Source organism: Archocentrus centrarchus, chromosome 8 (assembly GCF_007364275.1).
Source record: "Archocentrus centrarchus isolate MPI-CPG fArcCen1 chromosome 8, fArcCen1, whole genome shotgun sequence".
Lineage (NCBI taxonomy): Eukaryota > Metazoa > Chordata > Actinopteri > Cichliformes > Cichlidae > Archocentrus > Archocentrus centrarchus.
The window spans coordinates 26,501,761-26,527,245 of NC_044353.1; the positions used below are offsets into that span (position 1 = coordinate 26,501,761).

The window sequence follows — 25,485 nt, forward strand, 5'->3', positions numbered from 1 at the left end:
GCAAAGTGCTTAGAGTACTTAAAGTACCTTGATAAGTAGTACTGAAACAATTAGGCACTTGCCTAAATAAGAATAAACCTGTTACTGTACTCTGAACTGCAAATTCTGAATGTTTGCAAGTGAGGACGTTTCTTTTTCCTTTGTATACTGGCCAACTATCGGATTTTTATTTTTTGACTGGTCGTGGAAAAAAAAAAAACTGCTGGTTGCAGCTCTACTGTTAAGCAAATTGAGACACTCCGTGTGATGGACTGGGCATCAAATACTTCCAGCACTTGTGTGCTAAGTAAAAGGAGTGAATCAAAAGTTACCTTGACAGAAACCTTTTCGTGCTGATATAATACTTATTTATACACGAAATATTATACATACTGTTTATGCACCATTCCAAACCATTACAATGAGATCACGCTTAGTATAGCTTCTTTTACCAGTGTTAATTGTAGGTGTTTAAGCTGATTTTGCTCGATAGGACTGTCACTTCCACAAGTAATGTTTTGTGCGTAGCCTCACTTTTGTGGTGGTTCCATGTTTGCTGGATAGTTTTTGTTGCCAACACCCAAACATGGGGGGGCAGAAGTTAATTAAGCAGTCTTGTATAGATTTTGACATTTGGGAAGAAAAGGAGTTTGGTTTATTTAGCACACTGTTCACAAGCTGTGGAGGGCACTGAATGCATGGCAAACTGTTTACAACTTGCATTAAACAAAAACCCTTCGGGCACAGTTGCTGTTTTTTTTTTTTTTTTTTAAACAGTTGAAATTAACTGTTTGTTTTTTTGTGTTCATTTACTGAACTCTTTTTTTTTTTTTTTGCTCAACAGTTGGTGTCAAAGTGCTTCCTGAGATGTATTCACTTCTTTCTGGGAAGTAGTTAATGCTAGTTGAGCCTTTTTTTTTTAACTTTTCATCAACATCGTGTGTTCATGTGTGCGTGAATGTCTGTTTTTATTTTTTACTTGAATATTGACAAGCTTTGAATTGTTGAAGTGATGTCAGTGTTTCATTATTCAGGGTTGTCAGTTATGTAGTTCGTCCTCAAACTACCAATGCTGCATTTCAGATTTTCTTAAGAGGTCAGAGTGAACCTTCTAGCTGTTTGAGGATGGCTACTATTGAGTTATGGTTTAATACCATTTACTGTAACTGTAATACTGTTCATGACAATAAAGTTTTTTGATAAATAGTTCCTTAATGGTCACTTGGCTAAGTAAGGAAAGAGTCCCCCAATGAACACCTTTAATGTGAGAAAAATATTAGAATCATAAAAGGGAGATTAAATTCAGGACTATAAGCCAATAGCACTAGAAAGGGTGTGCTATTCTGCCTTTAGTTCAGGTTAAGTAGTCTGTAATGGTTGCATTTATTTTACATTTTATAGTGAATCAGAGAGGACATATAACTGAGCTGGTGACTGCATTTTTATGCTTTTTATTAGCAGAAATTCCTCCCCCCTTTTTATCTCTTTAATATGTGTACCAGCAAGCAGGCTTTAAGAATCAGTTATCTGATGCAAAAATAAAGAAGGGTGTATCTAGGGTGTGGCGTATGCCAAACGTGATAAAGTCTACAACACCCTAAGGTTTACACAGTACTCAAATATATTTAGGGCCACTTTTAGGTAGGAAGGGTTCTTTAAACTTAAAAATTACAGACTACTTCAGGGAAAAAGTTTCTTTCAACTCCCTCAATTAAGTTTAGCTGTCTTCCTTTGTTGAGGTCATTAGTAATTTAATTTCAGTTCGAACGTGCTCGAGGCTTGTAATGGCTAGTGGATCATTACCGCTGCTACCACATGAAATCAGGTGATGGAATGAAGTCAGTCTCGCCCCCTCAGGGTAAGGCTAAAAGGTATTTCCAGGGAATCTCAAAACCTAATCTGTGTAAAAACAAAGTTATACAAACAACGAATCATGAAATTCCAATTCTTTATGGACACATCACACCAAAAACAATATTTTTCTGTCCACTCATTATGAGATGGAGTGTTTTGCCCCCATGAGGTATAAAGAACCCAAAATCTCAGTACAGTTAACTGCAAAAGTAACTGCTGCCGTATTATGTAAGGACTGTTATTGGTGTTCAGGCTTTGTCTCTGCATTTGTGTTGGGACTTGTTGTTCCTCCAGAGCCTCCCTCAGCAGGGCCGTTCTGCACAGAGCTTTTGGTTTTGTTTCTCTGTGTCACACAGCCTCTCTGTACACGTCAAAGTCCTTACAAAAACCACACAATGCACGTTGAGGCCTGCTTGTATCACACTGTCAATCAAACGGCACATTACAGTTAATATCTAATATAAGGGTGCTGTGACTCACACAGTGGACAGGTATTGGAAATTACCAAATAATTTATTGTAACTTTGTTTCTTGTTCACACAGTGCTATAAAAAAAAAAAAAAATTCCCTCCCAATTTTTTTTTTTTTTTCATATTTGTCACGCACTTTAACACTAATTTTTATATTAGATGAAAATAACCAGAGTGAATACAAAATGCAGTTTTAAAATGAGGATTTCCCCTCTTCTATCAGTAAACATTTAGAGTGGAGTAGCTGTAAGCTTACTCTGACCTCACTTTTAACAGCCTAAATATATTTTTAAGCCCTGTAAATTTCATGTAGTTAAGAAGAACTTTGAAAATACAATGTTATCATTACAGGTTATTTCTGATAATCCCACAACTGATTGCTGCAGAAGCTACAGATGTCATTCAATGTTTTCACACATATTTAATGTTAAAGCCGGCTGAGTCCTGCAAAGCGATGAGCTGAAGCCAAATGCTGTTCTTTTCTTGCCAGAGGGCAGAAAACAAGTTAATGTGAGTGAATTTAAAAAATCCCCACGTCTCTTTGAACACTAAAGCTATGCCAGGAAAACAAAACTACAAACAAGTATGGCACGTTGGGGGGGGTTAGATTTGTACTTGGATTTCAGTGCAGGTCGTTCTTACCCTGTCACTGCATAGTGATCACCAGCTGTCGTTCCTCCAGAGACTCCCTGCCGAGGGCCACCGTTCTGAGTTCACACTGCTTTCGTTTTTCCAGTTTCCACGTGACTCAGCTGGTCCAAACAGAATTTAAAACCCCACCAACCTGCACTGTCTAACAGTGGAAAAGGAAATGACTAGAACACCACAGAGCTCCATCACCACTGACTGGTGAGTTAAAAAAGGTCTAATTTTCTTCCTAGCAGCTCATATATAAATGACATCAAGTGTTTCTATTCAATAGGCGTGCCTCTCATAATGTCAGCAGATTTACTCCAGCAGACTTTTAAGCCTTCAAGTTGTATCTTGTCCATTTCTCTTCTACAGTATCTGAATTCTACGCCATCCTAAAGGATTACTGAACTGAAGGAAATTGCAGAATGGCAGACTTTGAACTATATACCTACCAGCAGGAAGTGGTTGAAAGGGCTCTTAAGAGAGAGAATATCATAATCTGGCTGCCGACAGGAGGTGGAAAAACCCGTGCTGCAGTGTATGTGGCCAAAAGACACCTGGAGACCACACCAAAGGCTAAAGTGATGGTCCTGGTAAACAAGGTACACAAAGTAGAAAGTAGAGAATGAGTTTTATAACAATTATAAACTTGGTGGGGCTTGAAGTTCACAAAATGTCTTCTTTTTTTAATGCCGTTTGTAATTCAGGTTCACCTTGTTGATCAACATTACAACAAAGAGTTTGAGCCTCACCTGAGTCGTGACTATGATATTAGGAAAGTCAGTGGAGTGAGTGATGAGAAGGACTTTTTTGGGTTAGTGGTGCAGGACTCAGATGTGGTCATCTGCACAGCACAGATCTTGTACAACGCTCTGATTAACAAGGAGGAAGCAAGACATGTTGAGCTGTCAGGTGAGTGAAAGTAAGCTTAAACATTCTGATTATGATTTTATGTTGAACTGAATTGACTTGAGGATTTGTCACAGATATCACTCTGCTGATAATCGATGAGTGCCACCACACTCACAAAGAGGGAGTCTACAACAAAATAATGAGACTCTATGTGGAGAAAAAGTTGAGAGAAGAACAACCACTGCCACAGATCCTGGGTCTCACAGCATCCCCGGGGACAGGGGGCGCAAAGACCCTGGACAAGGCTGTGGAGCACGTACTGCAGGTCAGGGATTCATTTTACGTTTGTTCTTTTATATAATTTGTCACTAAGATTTATTCTCGCAGTCTTCTCATCACTGATCATGCTCTCCCTTTCAGATTTGTGCCAACTTGGACTCAGCCATAGTTTCAACTAAAAAATATGCTCCGGAGCTGAAGGAAAGGGTACCCAGACCCAAAAGATTCTTCGACATTGTGGAACAGAGAGCTAAAGTAAGCAGATTTTTCTTAGCTGGTGTTGTTACAAATGAAGTAACAAATGCAAATGCTGCGTCAGCAATGTGTGCCTGTGCAGCATGTCCCAAATAATCTAACACACACAAATTGAAAGCAGCATCAGTTAGTTCACCTCCAGAACTTAGAAGTATGCGCTCATCTGGCAATTGGAGCAAAACTGCGTTTTGCGTCCTCAGATGTTTGTAGACCAGCGTTGGTGCTGAGTCATGGAAGAGCCTGAGGACTGTAAATGCTGTTTTAACCTGTCTGTACCTATCAGTACGGTCTTTGAGGCTGCACGTTATTTAGTATAAGAACCTGAAAATGAAAGTACCTAAAAGACTGTGTCAGACATTAGAAGTGTGAGAGTTGGTAACCCTGCATTATAGTAACAATTTTTCACCATTGAACGTTAAGTGCAAGCCAGCCATGTTGCTACCAGAGAAAACTGATGAGCACTGCTAACTACGTGGAACCAGTACAGATGCTATTATTTATATAAAAAATAAAAGTCTGGGACAGCCACCACTTGGCAAAATCACGATATGCTAGTAAACACAAATACGTGTTTTTCTTGGAGGATCCTTTTGGTGATCATCTGAAATGGATGATGAGCCTTATCCACGATTACATGGATCTTCCTCCAGACTTCAGACTGCGAGAGTGTGGAACACAAGAATATGAGGCAGACGTGGTGATTCTGGAGCAGCGAGGTAAGAATCCTGTGATTTTATTTTTTTTTTTTTTTTTAGGGTGTTTTCTCATGATGGCAAAGTAAATTTATTAGAATTGAGGTAATCAAATATTTAGAGAAAGCATTTCTTCTGTTTATTATCTGTGGTCTTTGTCCAGGAGTACAAGAGAACAACAGGCTGCTTGCGCAATGTGCATTACACCTCAGGCAGTACAGCGATGCCCTGCTCATCAATGACACCCTGCGGATGGTTGATGCTTATCGCTCTCTAAAGGAGTTCTATATCACAAAGCGCACCATGACCATTGATGGGACAGACTTCTTCCTGTTGGGGCTTTTTGAAGGTGAGAATCCTCAAATTTTCATTACTTGTCCTGATATGTTAACGCCATGTTTTCGTGATTTTAGCAAATCTAACCATCAATATTTTGTTGCACACAGAGAATCAGGTGGAGCTAAAGAACCTTGCTATGGATTCTCAGTTTGAGAACCCAAAGATGGCCAAACTTCAGAGCACTCTACTAGAACAGTTTGGTTCAGGTGTCCCATCGAAGGGAATCATCTTCAGTAAAACTCGTAAAAGCACCCACTGCCTGAAAGACTGGGTCCTCAAAAACAGGGAGCTGCAGGAAGCCGGCATTAAAGCAGACATCCTCACCGGAGCTGGCAGTGGCATCAACTACATGACACAGGTGTGCTGATATACAGTCTTCACCTATAAGCTTTGAATCATTCAATTTCAGTGACTTCTTTGTGGACATTTCTGTATCTTTCTGTGCTTTTATTTGCATATTTCTTATAGAACGAACAGGCAGAAACAATCCAGAATTTCCGCCGGGGTGCTCTGAACCTCCTGATCTCCACCAGTGTGGCTGAAGAAGGTCTTGACATACCTGAATGCAACCTGGTGGTGCGCTATGGACTCCTTACAAATGAGATCGCCCAGCAGCAGGCCACTGGACGTGCACGAGCAAAAGACAGTCGGTATTCAGTGGTTGCCCAGGCGGGCGGACGCGAAGTTCGCCGAGAGCACATGAATGAATATCTGGAGGACCTGACTGGAAAAGCCATTGCCTCTGTCCAAAGTCTGAGCCACCGCGAGTTTCACACAAAGGTGAATGTGCAGCACTCTACCCATCTCTAACTAACTTCACTCATCAGTTTTATTGACCTCATCTTTCATTCTTTATCTCCAGATAACCGAGCTTCAAGAGAAGGCATTCTTTTGCAGTAAACTTGAACAGCGACACCAAGCAGACAGGAGGAGCCGTAACACTGCTGCCAGTATCCAGCTCCTGTGTCGAAACTGTTTTACACCCGTGGCTTCAGGCAGTGATATTAAGCTTGTCGATAATGTGCAGTATGTCAACATCAACCCTGACTTTAAGTGAGTTGAAATTGTTGTGATACAAGAGTTAAAGCAAAAAATATATTCATGCTGAAGTGAAACATCTTTGCTTCCTGTTTGTTCTCAGGAGGCACTACAAAGTCGGAGAGCAGGTGTTTCTCGACAGGAGCTTTGAGGACTGGGAGCCTGGGTGTAGACTCAGATGTAAAATATGCAACAAGGTACAGTGTACTCCCTTTTTAATAATACTGTATCTAAACAGAGCCGCATTAAGGTTTATGTCAGAATCTGAGTGTAATTCTTATGCAAATTCACAGGAATGGGGATTTGAGATCAAGTACAAGAAGTCTGCCTTAATGCCAAATCTAGCCATTAAAAACTTTGCCCTGGAGACCCCTGATGGCAGAAGGACAGTGAAGAAATGGAAGGATGTACCTTTCACTGTTGAGGACTTCAGCATCGAAGAATACATCGAGGAAAACTTCCCCGACTTATTTAATTGAGATGCCAATAAGAGAGCTCTCTCATTGGCTTTTCTTCTGCACTTTAATGTCCACCTTTATTGTATGTTCACGTGTTCATCAACACAGACTTCAAAAATTCTGTACTGTAACATGAACCTTAACCGGCATGAACATCTGACATTTTATCAGGGCAATATTCATTCATGAATTCTTTTAGCTATTTAATGTTTTTAGATGTAATACTACCCGTGTGTGTGTATAGTATGCTATTATGGTTTTTGACAATTTATGTAACAAAATTTTTCTATGGTAACCTAGTCTTAAGAAATATCATTGTTCACTAATTGCTGAAATCATCCCCTTTTCTGTTTATGATGTATCAGTTTTTTAAACTAAATCTAAAGTTGATGAATTTAACACCTTCAGTCACTTTGTGTACATCACTTTCTGTAGTTATTGATTGTACTGTAATATTCACCTAAAGAGATTATGTAGGCAGAAAATGTTTTTTTTTTTTTCCCACCAAAATTCCTGTATTGTGACCAAACTGTTGAACAGTTCATAATTTTGCCTTTATTAACCTGTAGGTGTCAGTGTTGGACAGCCAGTGTCCACACCCTGAGAAGTGCTGCAATTCTTGTCTGTTATTGCTGACAGACGATATTAATTTAACCAGGACTGAAACATTCCACGTGGATTTTCACAATCAAAAACTGTCCATGGGTCTGATGTAATAGAAGTGTCTGAATCCACAGATAATCTGTAAAAATGCTGAGATTGAATGACTCCACTAACAGCCAAACGTGACGCCCATGAGCAAGGCGTTTGAACCCCAACCGCTTCCGTGAATTGTACCAGCAACATGGCTGGTCAGACTGTGCCGTCTCCTGACGTGTCTGTAAGAGGGATGTGCATTCAGCTGGCTGAAAGGGTGCACAGTACCTGCTTTGGTGATGCTATAAAAATGTATGTTTATCTCTCTGCATAAAAGTATTGCATAAATAAAAATAGGTGAAAACACAGTTTCAGACCTGAACACTCTGAGTATAGTCTTCAAGAGACTAGGGTTCAAAGTTGTATGTCATTTATTTACTAGTGTTAAATAAATCTATAAACTCATATCAAGTAATCCCCTCTCTTCACTTATTTGCAGCACCAGTTCACCACCTGTATTTTTTAAAAATATCTTTATTTACCCATAATGTCTCTGAAGTAGGCATTCCTCACATCCCCCTGCACAGTTTTGTGCAGAAATCATGCATTAAATGCCCTCCTTTGTGTGAGTGCGCACAGAGCCTGGAGCAGAATGCTTTTGTTGACTGAGAAAGTTGATAATCACTGTATGTGATACTCATCATCTCTGACCAGGGTTTTTTCGATCTTGCTTCATAGTGAGCCACTCTGATCAGACTTTTAGGGCTTAATGTTGTGCACAATTTGGAATTATAACTTGGCGTTCATTTCCCTTCTATGGTCAAACTGAACAAAAGGATGTTGCATAATTTTAAACTCTATTTGTAGAGAGCTGGAGGCCACACCAAAGGCTAAAGTGATGGTCCTGGTAAAAAGCAGTGCATAAACATACAAAGCAGCCAGGATAAAGGAAGCAGAGATGGATTTCTATAACAAACATGCTTCTAAAGCTGCAGTGGCTAAAGGTGACTAAATGTGTTTTTCATGCATTCTATTATTTTGGTTTGCCTTGCTGACCAACATTACAGCTAAGAATTTGAACCTTACCTGGTCATGTCAGCGGAGAGGGCGATAAGAAGCATTTCATTACTGGTGCAGGAGTCAGACCCTTTCATCTGCACAGCACAGATCTTATTCAGTGCTTTGACTAACAAGGAGGAGGCAAGACATGCTGAGCTCTCAGGTGAGTGAAAGTCAGCATTTCTAACATTTTAGGAATTGGGACACTGGGTGTAAAATAAGATGTAATATATATATAATAATAATGTAATATAACTATAACAAGGTACAGTGTACCCTCTGTTTAATAATACAATAAATGCTAGTGTAAATAGACCCACAGTTAGTGACTGTGTTGTTCTTATGTAAATTCACATGAATCGGATAAAGTACAAGAAGCTTGTCTTCCTGCCCAATGCAGCGATTATGTATTTTTTTCCCCTAGATATGATCTATCAACTTTCAGACTAAATCTAAAGTTGATGACTTTAAATTAAGATTCATTTTCAAGTGTAGAGCTATTGAGTTCACTTTCATGCAAAACAATAAATGAAACCAAAAACAAGTACTGCTGAAGCTCTTTTCTTGCTAGAGAGCAGAAAACAAGTTACATAAGATGACATTAAAACACACAGTTTTTTTTTGTTTGGTTTTTTTTTTGGTGCCACTGCTAACAAGCTGTTTGTTACATCAGGAAAGCAAAACTATGGGTAGGGCGAGTTAGAGTACACACTTGAGTCATTACCTGTCGTTCCTCCAGAGACTCCCTCATGGGGACCAACTTTCTGAGTTCACACTGCTTTCGTTTTCCAGTTTCCACGTGACACAGCTGTCCCAAATAGAATCTGAAACCCCACCAACCTGCAGTGTCTGGTAACAGCTGAAAAAACAAGCTGAAAAATACACAGAGCTCTATCACTGGTGAGTTCAAAAGGCTTGCTTTCTTTCTAGCAGCTCAAAGACAAGTGACAGGTTTTCTTTTTATACCGTGTGCACGTCTGGTAGAGCGCTTGTTTTGTTTTGTCACCAGCTTTACTCCAGCAGATTTATAAGACTTAGAGTTTCAAGTCATAACTTGGTGTCCATTTCTCTTCTACAGTATCTGAATTCTACGCCATCCTAAAGGATTACTGAACTGAAGAACATTGCAGAATGGCAGACTTTGAACTATATACCTACCAGCAGGAAGTGGTTGAAAGGGCTCTTAAGAGAGAGAATATCATAATCTGGCTGCCGACAGGAGGTGGAAAAACCCGTGCTGCAGTGTATGTGGCCAAAAGACACCTGGAGACCACACCAAAGGCTAAAGTGATGGTCCTGGTAAACAAGGTACACAAAGTAGAAAGTAGAGAATGAGTTTTGTAACAATTATAAACTTGGTGGGGCTTGAAGTTCACAAAATGTCTTCTTTTTTTAATGCCGTTTGTAATTCAGGTTCACCTTGTTGATCAACATTACAACAAAGAGTTTGAGCCTCACCTGAGTCGTGACTATGATATTAGGAAAGTCAGTGGAGTGAGTGATGAGAAGGACTTTTTTGGGTTAGTGGTGCAGGACTCAGATGTGGTCATCTGCACAGCACAGATCTTGTACAACGCTCTGATTAACAAGGAGGAAGCAAGACATGTTGAGCTGTCAGGTGAGTGAAAGTAAGCTTAAACATTCTGATTATGATTTTATGTTGAACTGAATTGACTTGAGGATTTGTCACAGATATCACTCTGCTGATAATCGATGAGTGCCACCACACTCACAAAGAGGGAGTCTACAACAAAATAATGAGACTCTATGTGGAGAAAAAGTTGAGAGAAGAACAACCACTGCCACAGATCCTGGGTCTCACAGCATCCCCGGGGACAGGGGGCGCAAAGACCCTGGACAAGGCTGTGGAGCACGTACTGCAGGTCAGGGATTCATTTTACGTTTGTTCTTTTATATAATTTGACACTAAGCTTTATTCTCGCAGTTTTCTGTCTTTGCCTTCTTGCGCTTTGAGTGCTCATACTGAGTAGAACAGCGCTATATAAGAACTAGTCCATTTACCATTTACCATCACTGATCATGCTCTCCCTTTTAGATTTGTGCCAACTTGGACTCAGCCATAGTTTCGACTAAAAAATATGCTCCGGAGCTGAAGGAAAGGGTACCCAGACCCAAAAAAATCTTCAGAATTGTAGAAGAAAGACCTAAAGTAAGCAGATTTTTTAACCTCTTTTTTTATTTCAGTAAAAACTTTATTTAAAGCATCTGAAGTTCTGAAGAAAAAATACATTTTCTTGTATTCGTAACAAATACAAAGGCCATGCCAGGCAATAATTCATCCCCATGCAGCATGCTGCTAATGATCTACTATGATTATTATTATTATTATTAGTAGTAGTAGTAGTAGTAGTAGTATTTCATTTGCTGATACAAAATTTCTCAAATATGGGATAAATATTTCTTATCTTCTCTTACAGTTTGTATCTTTCCCTCCTTCCTCACTTGTTTCCTGTTTGCTGAAAGCACTTTTAAAGTAATTATATGGTGTCAGAAGCTCTAATACAGTGACATGAACCTAAAACAGAGCACCTGTCTAGACTTGATGATCTTTTACAAAATTTCCAAGTAGTCTAAGTCTACATTTGCTTTACTTTTTGTATGCATTCTTTACTTGTTCTCATACCATTCAACACCTTTAGGGCTGAAGCTAAAAAAAAAAAAAAATTGGGCTAAAATAGTTTAAAGCTCATCTAAACAAATGGAAAATGAAAGAATCTGTTAGATCTTCCCATGTCTTAATGGTAGAGCTGTCAGTTGACCTGTCCATGTTTGTGACTGCTCACATGCTGCCAGCAACATCTGTTTCATATGAACGTGCTCGTAGAAAGATTCAGAAACCCCGGGTGACTTATCGAGCTGTTACATCTTTATCAAACACCTTTACATGACCATAGATGTTAAAGTTATAGAAGCCAGTTAAGATATCATGAGTATGCTGAACTTGCATTGCAGTACAGACCCCTGATCTGCACACCCAACCAGACTAGATACCCAAAAAGAATCATGGAAAACTGCTAATCTAAGAGGCAAATGCAAATGTTAATATAATAAAAACAAAGCTATTGTAGCAGACTGTAAAAATATTTTAATTTTTAATTTTACCTGTGCCAGCGAGGCTCTGTTACACCAAAAACATAGATTAGCTGAGGCAATCAGCCGCCTGACAAAAAACACAAATACATGTTCTTCTTGGAGGATCCTTTTGGTGATCATCTGAAAGGGATGATGAATGCTATCCACGATTACATGGCCCTTCCTCCAGACTTCAGACTGCAAGAGTGTGGAACACAAGAATATGAGACAGATGTGGTGATGCTGGTGCAGCGAGGTAAGTAGTTTTTAATCTTGTAATATGATTCTAATTTGAAGGTGTAAATAAAATTGTCTTTGTGAGAATTAAAGTAATTAAATAGTAAGATGAAGCAATGCTTCTGCTTACACCTGTCTCTTTGACCAGGAATAAAAGAGGGCAACAGGGTGCTTGCGCAATGTGCATTACACCTCAGGCAGTACAACGACGCCCTGCTCATCAATGACACTCTGCGGATGATTGATGCTTATGGCTCCCTTGAGGACTTCTACATCCCCCCAAAAAACCGTGCCATTGATGGGACAGACTCCTTCCTGTTGGAGCTTTTTGAAAGTGAGAATGCTTAAATGGTCATTACTAGTCTTCATATGTTAACACCATGACTTTTGTCATTACTCATTATCCATGTTTTTTCATGATTTTAGCAAATCTAACCATCAATATTTTGTTGCACACAGAGAATCAGGTGGAGCTAAAGAACCTTGCTATGGATCCTCAGTTTGAGAACCCAAAGATGGCTGAACTTCAGAGCACTCTACTAGAACAGTTTGGTTCAGGTGTCCCATCGAAGGGAATCATCTTCAGTAAAACTCGTAAAAGCACCCACTGCCTGAAAGACTGGGTCCTGAAAAACAGGGAGCTGCAGGAAGCCGGCATTAAAGCAGACATCCTCACCGGAGTTGGCAATGGCATCAACTACATGACACAGGTGTGCTGATATACAGTCTTCACCTATAAGCTTTGAATCATTCACATTCACTGACTTCTTTGTGGACATTTCTGTATCTTTCTGTGCTTTTATTTGCATATTTCTTATAGAACGAACAGGCAGAAACAATCCAGAATTTCCGCCGGGGTGCTCTGAACCTCCTGATCTCCACCAGTGTGGCTGAAGAAGGTCTTGACATACCTGAATGCAACCTGGTGGTGCGCTATGGACTCCTTACAAATGAGATCGCCCAGCAGCAGGCCACTGGACGTGCACGAGCAAAAGACAGTCGGTATTCAGTGGTTGCCCAGGCGGGCGGACGCGAAGTTCACCGAGAGCGCATGAATGAATGTCTGGAGGACCTGACTGGAAAAGCCATTGCCTGTGTCCAAACTATGACCCATGAAGACTTTTGTACAAAGGTGAGCGTGTATAATTCGTAACTAATGTCACACGTCAGTTTTACTGAAATCATCTTTCATTCTTCTTTGTCTCCAGATATCTGAGCTTCAACAGACGGCATTAACTTGCAGTAAAATTGAACAGAGCCGCCAAGCAGAGAAGAGGAGTCGTAACACTGCTGCCAGTGTCCAGCTCCTGTGTCGAAGCTGTTTAACACGTGTGGCTTCAGGCAGTGATATTAAACTTATTGACAAAATGCAATATGTCAATGTCAACTCTGACTTTAAGTGAGTCAAAGATGTTATGATACACATGTTAAAGCAAAAAATATATTCAGGCTGAAGTGAAACATCTTTGCTTCCTGTTTGTCATCAGGAATCACTACGAAGTCGGAGAGCAGAAGACTCTAGACAGGCGCTTTATGGACTGGGAGCCTGGGTGTGAAATCAATTGTAAAAAATGCAACAAGGTAACCTCTCTTCTTAATAATACTGTATCTAAAGCACAAGATAAGCTTCTATTGGATTCTAAGTGTTATTCTTATAATAATTCACAGAAATGGGGACATGAAATAAAGTACAAGAAGTCTGCCTTAATGCCAAATCTAGCCATTAAAAACTTTGCCCTGGAGACCCCTGATGGCAGAACTACAGTGAAGAAATGGAAGGATGCACCTTTCACTGTTGAGGACTTCAACTTTGAAGAATACTGCGAGGAAAACTTCCCCGACTTCCTCGATTGAGACACCAATAACAGAGCTCTGCATGGGTTCTCTTCTGCGCTTTACTTGTTTTTATGACTCTCATTTCATTCAGTCAACCATCACTGCACGACTGTAGGACTTTTCCAAAAAAAAATTTGCTCCATACATGCCGTGTCTTCTGCGAGTGAGGCCTGTGAGGCAGCAGTGTGCAAAAAAACCCTCAGTGCATCAATCATGCTTGTAATGAGTAATTAGTGACAGCTTTGTTTATGCCTCAGCTCCTTTGCAGTTTTGTACATAATTCCCTCATTTTCATCTCAACCACAGAAACAAAGAAAAAAAATGAACTGCTGTAAGACGAACCTGAACCATCATGAACATTTGACATGCCATCAAGGCAATATTAATTGGAATGAACTCTTAGCAATTTTATAGTGTTTAGATGCAATATTACCATTATGTGTGCATGAAGTATAATACTGTGAATATGGTGATTGTTGACTAAATTTAAATCCCCTTTTTCTGTTTGATATTAATTAATGTTACTTTTTTTAAACAATCTAAAATTGATTAATTTAAAGAAACATTTCTCTTGAAATGCTTGATTTTGCCTTTATTAACCAGTAGGTGTCACTGTTGAATAGCCAATGCCCACAAGCTGGAAAAACACTACAGGTCTCATCTGCCCTTGTTACTGCTAACAAATGGCATGACTAAAGCCAGGATTGAAGCTTTCCATGTGGATTTTCACACTGAAAAAATTGGCCCTCTGTGTCCTGAGGCTCTGACGTAATAGAAGTCAGTCTAAACACACACAGATAATCAGTAAAGATAAGGCAGAGAAAGAATGAATGTGTGACTCTACGCACAGTCAAACTTGACAGACCCTTGACCCTAGGCATTTAATCCCCAACTGCTTCAGTGAAGTGTCTCATTAGCCACTATATCAAGATGGAGTAGCGTCTTGATGTATGTATGGAACGTCTCTAAAAGAAATATATACTCAGTAGCAAAGCAAATACTGTGTGCTCTTTTCAGTCAACTGGTATATAAAGAAAAATGTTTTAAAAGTCTACGTAAAAGCTTTACATGAAAAGACAGCATTTAGAAACACTGCCTTCAAAGACCATCTGTTTATACATTTTAATCCATAACCTGAATGATGCCAGGAAATGTTTTGACTGCTGCAGATCACCATGCTTCTTCTGCATCGCTAGATCAATATATGGTTATGAATTTCAGCTTAGATCATTTAACATCAAATAAACAGGTGGAAATGATTTATTATACTTGCAAATTATTATTTAAACATACCAGATTCAACACATACATTTAGTTGCATAATGTCTTTACTGGCCTTTCAGAACCCTCATATTTTGGCAGCTCCTAAAATATAGATTTAGACAGCTAGTCAGAGTTTAAATTGATTTGCATGCACAAATCAAGCTGCATATGCAAAAGCAACACTTTGCACTTTATAAAGAATAATTTTGCAAAACAAACCCATAAACTGAAACTAAAAAAGAAAAACAAAAAAAAAAAACCTATAAATTTAAAAGCTGAAAAATGTATTGGACAGGTTCATTTTTGACCCATAAATTATTTTTGTGTGTTTCTCCACAAGACAAGATTAGGTCAACCTCATGGTGTCACACACTGCATAATCCTTTCAAATCTGGCAGGGAGCTGGAGTCTGTAGTGCTGCCGTGGACATAATCACACTAAAAGCAGGCTCTGTTCAGTCTCGTTCCCCACTCAGATTCGGGAAGACACAGAGGAGACCTACAGTCAGTATATGATTTACTCTGATCAGGCTCTGGCTCTATAATCAGCACTGATTACTTCCTTTTACTTCCCAGCTCAACACCCCATGCATCTTAATTGCAATTAGGTGCCTTCTGAAATTAAAGCAAGTTGGAGTAGTTGAGCAATGGATGATTACATAGGTATACACACACACAGAGAGATTACACACAGATGCAGTATAGATTTGTTTGTATGAATTTGGGGACTGCTGCTCACACAACAGACTCATCAGTTTCTAGGGCAGGCACAACTGGAGGTGAAAGCAAGGCAGAACTTATCTTCATGTTTTGAACGCAGCACTGGGGACATTCTGCCTTTTGAGATATATTAAAATAAGATTAGAGATACGGAAACTCATAAGCTCTGTTGGAGCTAAAGTGTAATGTGAATGCTAATTAGACAAGTTCAGCAATAGAAAACACGTCATTTGACATCTGATTGGGTTTAGATTGTTTTCAAACATGATTTAATGTTTCTATGGCATTTAGATTTGCAATGGTTTGTCATACATATGCGTAAATTAAATATAGTTGGACAATTGACAAAATAAGTAGTGTGGAAATATATCATTTACGTTTCCCCCCAACATATAGGTTTTATTTCCCATGTAACTGAGCCAACGCTGTGACCTTTTTTTCTTCTTCTTTTTTTTTCACCGTTCAAATAACGATTACTCTTGGGGAAAATCATGGGGCAATAGATTTGTTTTACAGACAGCCAGAGGATCTCCAAATATGAATTTTGAGTGTCTCCTTCAGTTTGACTGACGATCCATTTTTACCTAATTAGCAACCTGTATTGGACCTGGCCACCTGAAGAAACGAGATCAACTGGGTGAACTGTTTGAAGATGCGAAGCACAGTCGGCCACATTAATGCAACTGCAAACTGTGGCGCACAGCTCTGTTCGTATCTTCTGATTCAGTCGCATGTGCTAAGTGTTTTTAAATTAGCCTAATTACGAATTGGGAGCTCTTTTTTTTTTAACCACAAGATGGGCTATTTTTCATTTAACGCTAATCAGCTTGTTGGTGTTACTTGTATTTCATTATGATATACTGACCCTGTTCTTTCCAGCCCATGCTGGCTTGATAATGTTGGGCGCATGCTCTTGGTGCAGATGAACAGCCTCTCAGGGGAGGATGAAATTAAAGTTCCCCTGTAGCATTTGACTACATAAGGCTTGTCTGTTTAAAGTTCAAAGCTTAATTTTTTGATCCCTTTCTTTTTCTCTGGAATTGCAAAATGTGTTTTTATGGAGCCTTGAATTGATTTTAATTTATTTATTTTTATAATTTTGACCAAGGTAATGCTCAGTTACCTCAGTTTATGAGAGAAAATGAGTTAACAGTACAGTTCCTCCAAAGAAGGATATATATATATATATATATTTGTTTGTTTGTTTGTTTTAGATGCCCGAAATAGTCAAATTATCCAGTATAATCAAACAATAATGCAGGTAGAAATAAAATGCATTATCAAAATGTCATCCAGCCAGTCCTTTTTATAAATTTAATTTAATGGACTATTAGAATTTTCTATTTCTTTTTTATCCCCCATTGCACTTCACTCAACTTTACACTTCTTGCAATTAAGGGTGTTGTTTGTATACAGAGTATGTTGTATAAATTCTGCCTTCTAGCAGTTAATTTTTTAGGCTATACTTCAATCTGTGTATAAGCTTCTTATAGGAATGGACCTCAAAGCCCATCATTGGGTCAACTGTCTGACTGCAGATTGAAGTCACATCTTTTAGGCCAGTGCCAAACTGGTCTCAACAAGTAATGCACTCATGATGTCAACAGTTCAACACAGTATTGTTTTCTGCCTCTGTAGCTGTCAGACACGCTTACTCCAGGACTCACACACAGACAGACACAAATATCTCCTACGGTAAAGTGAACCAGTCACCGGGACGAGCTTTTCCTTTGGGGCCAGCCTACTTGTCAGGCAACCACTCTTGCCGCCTGAGAGCTTGATGTGTTGCTTGTCGACCTTCTTGTAGAGGTGATAGGACTCTGCTGTCCCTATTCTCACGGCAGCAGTAGCAGTTCAGCTTACCTTCGGTGACAAGCTCGGCCATGGCATTTGCAATGTTTGTCTGTATTTTGTCTTATTTGTAGTTCAAGTCAACCTATTGCAGTCCACTTTGTTTGGATTCTTTTGGTTTGTGGGTGTTAAATTTTATACACAACCACCATTTCTACTCATTCATTTTGTTTAACACCCACATGTATTTGGGGACATGAAAGCAATTATAGTGTGCACAGACTACATCTCTGTTGTTGCATTTCTTCTTTGATTGAGGATGTAGCTCTCCGAAGTGGACTTAAACTCTAATGTCCGTGCCAGAGCCATGACTTAACCAGCCTATTTCATGCTTTATTATGGAGCAGATAAAAGAGGTGCTTGTCTTTACTGTCTGCCACTTTGTGCCTGGGCTTTTGTCTGCTCCTCGCTGTCTTGTTCCTTTCTTCTGCTTTCCTTGAGATAGAACTGCCTGCTTGATTAGTAGAATCTCAAGGATGAACTCCCAATAAGTGCTTCATCAGGACATTTGATGCCTCTAAACTCTGCAGATGGTTCAGCTGTTTTACTGGCAAAACAACACACTCAAAAAGCCAAAACAGGCACAGCTGCCTTTTAGACCATAAAACAGAATAGCAAAGCAACAACACAATTATTTGAAAGCTCTGAAATATTACATAATTGCACATTGAACAATATGTAGGTACAGCTGTGGTCAGAAGTTTACATACACTCATCGTGGGCATGAATGTCATGGTGATTTGGGGCTTTTAATGGTTTCTTTGAACAGTTCGTTTTCCAGGTGGAATGATTGTACGGCATATATTTTTAATGACTTTAAAAAATGGGCAGCATGGTGGCCAGAGACGGTCTGGTTTCAAATCCACCTTTCTGTGTGGAGTTTGCATGTTCTCCCCATGTTTGCATGGGTTTTCTCAAGGTACTTTGGTTTCCTCCTGCAGTCCAAAGACATGCAGTTACTGCAGTTGACTCTAAATTGCCCATAGGTTTGAATGGTTGTCTATCGCTCTGTGTTAGCCCTGTGACAGGCTGGTGACCTGTACAGGGTATACCCTGCCTCTTGCCCTATGATAGGTGGGATAGGCTACAAGCTCCCTGTGACCATGAAAAGGATAAGCGGAAGAGAATGGATGGATGGATGGACTTTAAAAACAAGAATTTGGTGCACAAGCTTGAATTTATTTTGGACCTCTAAGTCTGAGGACATGGTCCTCAGCCAGAAAAGGGTGGAGTGCCCTCTGCGGCTCAGGGACGAATTGCTGGCCCAGGTGGAGGAGTTCAAGTATCTCGGGGTCTTATTCACGAGTGACAGGAGAAGGGAATGGGAGATCGACAGACAGATCGGGGCTGCATCTGCAGTGATGTGGACGCTGCACCAGTCTGTCGTGGTGAAGAGGGAGTTGAGTGTGAAAGCGAAGCTGTTGATTTACCACGTCTCTACCCTCACCTATGGTCACGAGGGTAGGGACCCTAGCTTTGGGTAGTGACCAACAGAATGAGATCGCGAATACAAGCAGCAGAAATGAGCTTCCTCTGAAGAGTGGCTGGCCTCTCCCTTAGGGATAGAGTGAGGAGTGAAGCCATTCAGGAGGGGCTCAAAGTAGAACAGCTGCTCCTCCACATTGAAAGGAGCCAGTTGAAGTGATTCAGGAATCTAACTAGGTTGCCCCCTGGGCACCTCTTGGGTGAGGTGTTCTGTGCATGTTCCACCGGGTGGAGGCCCCGGGGTAGACCCAGGACATGTTGGAGAGATTATACCTCTCGGCTGGCCTAAGAATGCCTTGGGGTCTCGCTGGATGAGCTGGTGGAGGTGGCTGGGGAGAGGGAGGCTGCTGCCTCCTGCAACCCGGCCCTGGATAAGCAGAAGAAAATGGATGGATGGACTTTCTTTAATTCACACAGGGTCAAAAATATACAGGCTCAAATATATATATAGACTACACCCCACTAATATTTAGTTAAATGTCCCTTAGCAAGTTGCACCTTGACCAGACAACCTTGGTAGCCATCAACAAGCTTCTGGCATAATTCTGGCTGTATATTTGACTGATTTTCTTGGCAGAAGTGGTAGAGTTATCTTAAATCAGTTGAGTTCCTTTCATGGACTTGGGTTCACAAATTTTCAATAGGGTTGAGGTCAGGGCTTTGGGAAGGCCATTCATTAGCCTGCTTTATCCATTATAAAAAAAACAGTTTTGATTTGTGGTTGGGAGTATTGTCCTTTTGGAACACCCAACTGTGTCCAAGTTTCAACCATTTAGCTGTTGATTTGAGGTGAAGTTGAAGAATTTGGAGGTAGTCCTCCTCCTTCATTATTTGATCAACTTTGTGCAAGGTACCAGTACCACTAGCAGCAAACCAGCCCCAGAGGATGGTGCTACCACCACAATGCTTGACAGTTGGCACAGTGGTCTTAGGTTTGAAAGCCTCACCTTTATTCCTCCGAACATACATTTTGTCATTGTGACCAAATAGTTCAATCTTTGTTTTGTCTGACCATAAAACCTTTTCCCAGAAGACATTTGGCTTGTCCATGTGGGCAGCTGCAAATTTCAGTCAAGCTTGAAGGCGTCAATTTTGGAGCAGGGACTTCTTTCTTGGTCAGCACCCTTTCAGTCCATGATGATGTAAAACTGGCTTCACTGTGGACAACTTATAAACAGTTGTTGGAGCATGAGTTTTGAATCTGCATTTGTTTAAAAATGGCTCCAAGAGACCATCCCGGCAATTCTGCTTCGTAGATCTTCAGATCTTAGTTCCTTGGACTTTCCCATTGTTCTGAGTATTGGTCAGTCCAATGAATGCTGTTAAACTATTTCTTTTTATGCTGGCAAAAAGAAACTACCAGTTGTAATCAATCATGATAACTAATGAGAAGTTAATTGGCCTCTGCATTGGCCTTGTCAAGTCAAAAGACATTGTAGAACCTTAAGTACCACTCAGTAAAAGCAAATGTATACATATATTTGAGCCTGTATACTTTTGACCCTGAACCAATGAAATAAAGTCCAAAATAAATTCAAAATTGTGTTTTTTAAAAGTCATCGAAGGTGTGTGCCATACAATCATTCCACCCTGAAAACATTCATGTTCCACAATGAGTGTATGTAAACTTCTGACCACAACTGAATACTGGTAAATTTAGACCAAAATAAATGTGTCACTCTGTCCTCCTCCCTTTGTGTCCACTATTGACTGCAGTTTGTGTCTCACTAATCCTTGTTATTAATCCATGCTGAGTCGCATTGACTCATTCGGGCTAGTGAGGATTATTGCGGATTCTTATGAAAGCCCACTGTTCATTGGAGGATGATTGAGTGTGGTTTTGTTTAAATGTGTACAAGAATGTATGTATTTTGGGGTGAGGAAGGATGGAAGAGTTAACTGAATATTTTAATTTGAATACCTTTGATTATAGCAAAGTCATTGCAAAACATTGGGTTAAATATTAAATAAGTCCCATGGGAAAATGATTGAGTATTAATTATTTGTTGAAGTATTTAAAAGGAAAGAAACCTTCAGAGACACACTTTTTTTTTTATTACATTTTTAATATAGTTTTGGTTGAGTCCTGTGTTTGGCCGGTTTATTGTATTTTTGGACTTCAAGTGAGACAGAAACACAACTTGCTTTGACCTTTAAGAAACTGTATATTTTTCACCATTTTCCAAATCTTTTTAAAGAGAATGGTTTTACAGTTAATCAAGAAATTAACAGGGGAACATCCAATTGTATAATAATAAATTATAATTACTACCTGCAGCCTTTCTTTCTATTGTGTCATGAATTTATCTGGTTAAAAGGAAGCAACGTTTAAAATAAAATATTCCTTATTTTTCCCCCTCATCATGTTGACTGGTTTTTGTCATTTTCGATTCAACCTCTTTGGCTTTTAGAGTGATTATTTTACAACAAATGGCAATTTAACAGTTCTTTTGGTATTCCAGTGGTTAATTAATTTCTAAGAACATATTCCATTAACTGATAATCTAAAGTGGCCATTTCAGACAAGACTCTCTCTCAATGTAGCTGCTTGCTGTATGAGGCCTAAATGCTCACGTGCGCACACACACACACACACACACACACACACACACACACACACACACACACACACACACACACACACACACACACACACACACAAGCCTGAAAAGTGTCTCAGAAAATTATGCATGTGACAGAAAGAGTGAAAATAGGTGATAATATAGAGCCCAATTAAGGTGGGGGAAAAAAAGGAGCTTTATGAATACCTGTGTAGAGTATAGAAAAGGGCAGGGGTTGAATTAGTCAGGAGGAACAGCAGCGTATGTCCTCGAGGAGAAAAGATGACTTCCTGAAAGTGGAGTTGTTCATCATCTGTAACCTTGCCAAGACACAGGACAGGCTCTGATGGGAATAATCTGATGTGAACCAAATGAGACAACACAACATGCTTATAGAGGTGGCTTATGCACAGTTCCAGTTCCCAAATAGCCCACTCAAAGATAAGGAAAAATCGTGTTTCTGTGTGCCAGTGTAGCCAGAGATAAATACAGGGCTCATGTAGCATAAAAAGATTTCTACAGATTTAAGAGGCTCTGGCAATGTTAGGTATTGATCCCTTTCCTCCATCTGAGGCAGTCAGGAGATAGAGGATACTTCTGCAAATCTTAGAATACTTTATTTTGATTTTTTTTTTCCTTGAAAAAGCTTGTTCTTATTTCCAGAGTGACTTACTGAAACTGGAGGGTGAGGTACTAGAATTACTGAAAGGTCAAAAGCAGAAAATAAAGGGAACGATGGAAAGAACTATTCAGTTTTCAGTAAAAGTAAGACGCTGTTTTTACTGCTTTTCTCCAGAAACTTAAATCTGCTACTTTTATCTTTGCAGACTGCTTTGTGTACGCGAACAGAAAGGTGACAGATTTAGCAACATTAACTAATAGCGGTAGCATGTAAATGAAACCAGTCACGGACAAAGATGCAAAAAGTATTTTGAAAAAGGTTAGCCATTGCTATCATGGTCATTTACATCATCATCATCATCACCACCAACAGCAACAACAGCAGCAACAAGAGCCAAATAATAAATAGAGCCATTGATCATCCTTGGAGAGCTGCAGGTCACGGGCTGCAGCTTTGCCTAATAGACGCACTACATTAACTGGTAGCGAGTTTTGACAGATCCAATTAGAATGAGTTCCACACCTCTGCCCTGCCCTCAAAGCAACCCTGACACATGCAGCTATATGACAACATGGCATCCACGGCGCTACAGCTTGGTCACAGTCTCGCTGGTCTATTCCTTATGGTTAATGCAGGGAACTACATAAGAAGAATCAATAGTGATTAGCAACATCATAGAAACATTGATTGTTTTTGTTTTTCTTGGCTTTGACTGTCACAGTAATCACACACTATCCCTACAGTATGAATGAATGTACTACCATGTGTTTTCTAGTATTGGAAAATACATTTTCCATGCTGAATGCTTTTCAGGCTGCCACCACACCCCCGTTTCCCCACATCCCTCAAAATGTCTATTCCTGTCTTTGGTGAAGCCGCTTTTCTCTCTTCTGTCCACAAATGTCCAAATGATAGGTTTTGTGTCTAAGGAGAAGAGGGAGTCATGCTTCACAAGATGGAGCACAGCAAAACATCTGATTCCTGCCAAGGAGAGGAAACAAAGCAGGCTCATTTTTGCAAAGTCTATTCTTTTGTCCTCATCTAAGGCCTGCTTTCTTTGTGTACCCTTCACTCTGCCTTCAGCTGCTGTCCACCCTCTCATTTATTTCAGAGAAACAACGCACTTGTCAATCTTTTCTCTTTCAATAGCTAATGGTCTAGCTATCCTTCTCTGCCCAACAGTCAAGCCAATTAATTCGATCAAGCTGTTGAAAGTCATTTTCAGTCACAGCAGGGGGGGCAGTGCCAGACTGACAGTGCTGACTCAATATATCCATTGTTAAGAGAACAACACTGAGTAAACCGAGGTAAATTTGCCTGAATGGATCCTGAAGTTAATATATATGTAGGTACCATTCAATTACATTTTTATGTGCATCATTTCACTGCTATTTGCAGTCATTCTATACAATACAAAACAATGTGTGTACATGGATGTGTACTTTTGCAGTCACATCCAGAGTACAGCATTAATCATTATGTCTTGTCACTGGGAATACATGTGAGACCACGAGACATATTTTCAGCCTGTATGGTCCTGACATTGAGGTGAGGACATGCCATGCTACACCTCTATTCCTTATTCCTTTATTTTCCAGTAGAAATGGATCGTGCCCTCTGAAAATGCTTTCCACTCTTCAGCTGTCTAAACAGCTTTTCTTTTTTTTTAAAAACTTTCCTAAAAAGAAACCTAACAGAAAAGTGGAACCTCAGTTGCAAGTGCATTGAAAGACAATGAGTTGTTCAAATACTATTGAATAGGAATTGTGAGCAAAAAAAAAAAAAAATTTTTTTTTTTCTTTTTTGCTGATGTGAGCTATAAAACCCATCATCCAGGCCTTTGATGTAGCACTCCATTGTCTTGCAGAGCTGCAGGAAATTGAAAACGAAGATCAGGAGAGCGTTAGCGAAGGGGAGAAGAGGAGGAGGACGGGGATTGACGTGCAGCCCGTCAGGGTTTTCTGGGACACAGCACACGGAAATGAACTAGCCTTGCATGACCTCACTCTCAAAAGTGTGAGGATGTGCCGGGCAGAAAAGCAAGAACATTTGTTTTAGAGAACACAAGAGATCAAATAAGTGATTATATTTATTCACTAAAAACACTCAAGGCACAAATCCAGTTTAATATTTCTGTAACATCCTTTCCAACCCACGCATCCTCTCACTACTGCATCCAAAGCTCTATTTTAACTCAGGGAAAACACTGAACCTTTGAGAACTACACAAAAAAAAAATGCTCACTCAGCCTTAGAAGAGCATTTGTCCCTTGAGTGTTAAGAGTAAAATTTTAATGGAACCGAGATTTGATTTCCAACTTTTTGTGGCTCGGAGGAGAGAGAGAGAGGGCGAGAGAGGTTTCTGCCTGTCATTTTCATCACTGTAAGTGCTTTCTCCATGTCTCTCAATGAAAAGTGCTGATAAATTATAATGACAGTATGAAGGCTGTTCAGTTTGGGACGTACAAAGTGGTTTTAGTTAAGGTTAACAGTCCATTTCCTTTCTTTTGTGAGTCCTGGAAAGTGAAATTAGCATGTTCTTTCAACACTGCCATTGCATATTTGGGAATGCATTTGAATATTTCAGCCCCCTTTTCAAGACTTGATTAGTAAAGTTTATCAATAGAATTTCTAAAGTGGAGTCCTTGTGAAGAGGAGATTCAAAAGCATAACGCGGAGGTGAAGTGAACACCAAAAATGGGCAAAAACAAAACTGAGTGCAAGAAGCACAAGGCAGACGTGCAGCGGACAAACATACGATCGAACAAAAATACAGCACACAGTGTGTTCATGTGCACGCATGAACACACTGTGTGCTGATTGCATAGTAAGATACAGGCGGGAGCAAGGCACAGGAGGAGACACTCAAACATTGGTGAAACTAATGAGAGCAGGAAGGTAAGAAACAAATGCAGGAAGTGATAACAACAAACATGAAAAAGACCAAAACATGAAAACTAACATTAAACTTGTTAATGAAAGACAAAGTGACACAACAAAGCTAACAGAGGACCATGAAACTATTTGACTTTGTGGCTGTTTTCAGATTGTTTAAATATTGAACAAGTTGTAAACGCTTACAGAAGGCAATGGAAACACTGTTATATCAATAAACTAGCTGTAAACTATATCGATGGTCTAGCAACGAAGGAAGACTGTTCTTTTACATCCCTCAATATTCTACTCAGGTATTGGAGAAGGAGGTGGGAAGTGGGATGCGGAACGTGGAACGTGGCAGGTCAGACCTGGGAAAGTGGGTTTGCTCTGGCGGGAAA

General features: G+C 39.8%; 2 protein-coding genes across 3 annotated transcripts; both read left to right on the forward strand.

The window, feature by feature from the left end:
• Positions 1–3,050: 3,050 nt before the first annotated feature.
• dhx58 (DEXH (Asp-Glu-X-His) box polypeptide 58) lies at positions 3,051–7,870 on the forward strand. The gene is made up of 12 exons (XM_030736623.1): positions 3,051–3,152; positions 3,309–3,538; positions 3,644–3,848; positions 3,923–4,113; positions 4,209–4,322; positions 4,906–5,038; positions 5,178–5,363; positions 5,461–5,711; positions 5,822–6,133; positions 6,216–6,406; positions 6,495–6,588; positions 6,685–7,870. Exons 2-12 carry the CDS (start codon positions 3,362–3,364, stop codon positions 6,868–6,870), a joined length of 2,040 nt encoding a protein of 679 aa, XP_030592483.1. The 5' UTR covers positions 3,051–3,152; positions 3,309–3,361; the 3' UTR covers positions 6,871–7,870.
• Positions 7,871–9,336: 1,466 nt separating this feature from the next.
• On the forward strand, positions 9,337–14,812 carry LOC115785217 (probable ATP-dependent RNA helicase DHX58). Of its 2 annotated transcripts, XM_030736725.1 has the most exons (12): positions 9,337–9,444; positions 9,623–9,852; positions 9,958–10,162; positions 10,237–10,427; positions 10,601–10,714; positions 11,761–11,893; positions 12,023–12,208; positions 12,334–12,584; positions 12,695–13,006; positions 13,083–13,273; positions 13,362–13,455; positions 13,543–13,728. In XM_030736725.1, exons 2-12 carry the CDS (start codon positions 9,676–9,678, stop codon positions 13,726–13,728), a joined length of 2,040 nt encoding a protein of 679 aa, XP_030592585.1. In that variant the 5' UTR covers positions 9,337–9,444; positions 9,623–9,675. The 2 variants fall into 2 exon arrangements, with proteins under 2 accessions (XP_030592585.1, XP_030592586.1); XM_030736726.1 differs by lacking the exon at positions 9,337–9,444 and having other exon boundaries at positions 9,676–9,852; positions 13,543–14,812.
• The last annotated feature ends 10,673 nt before the right edge of the window (positions 14,813–25,485 follow it).

What these genes read in the sequence shown, in the direction of transcription:
- dhx58 (XM_030736623.1), top strand. Translation starts at nt 3,362, where the DNA reads ATGGCAGACTTTGAACTATATACCTACCAGCAGGAAGTGGTTGAAAGG. An exon ending in CTGTGGAGCACGTACTGCAG is followed by an intron (nt 4,114 to 4,208) that starts GTCAGGGATTCA and finishes TCTCCCTTTCAG; the next exon opens with ATTTGTGCCAACTTGGACTC. An exon ending in GATGTAAAATATGCAACAAG is followed by an intron (nt 6,589 to 6,684) that starts GTACAGTGTACT and finishes GCAAATTCACAG; the next exon opens with GAATGGGGATTTGAGATCAA.
- LOC115785217 (XM_030736725.1), top strand. Translation starts at nt 9,676, where the DNA reads ATGGCAGACTTTGAACTATATACCTACCAGCAGGAAGTGGTTGAAAGG. An exon ending in ATGAAGACTTTTGTACAAAG is followed by an intron (nt 13,007 to 13,082) that starts GTGAGCGTGTAT and finishes CTTTGTCTCCAG; the next exon opens with ATATCTGAGCTTCAACAGAC. An exon ending in AATGTCAACTCTGACTTTAA is followed by an intron (nt 13,274 to 13,361) that starts GTGAGTCAAAGA and finishes GTTTGTCATCAG; the next exon opens with GAATCACTACGAAGTCGGAG.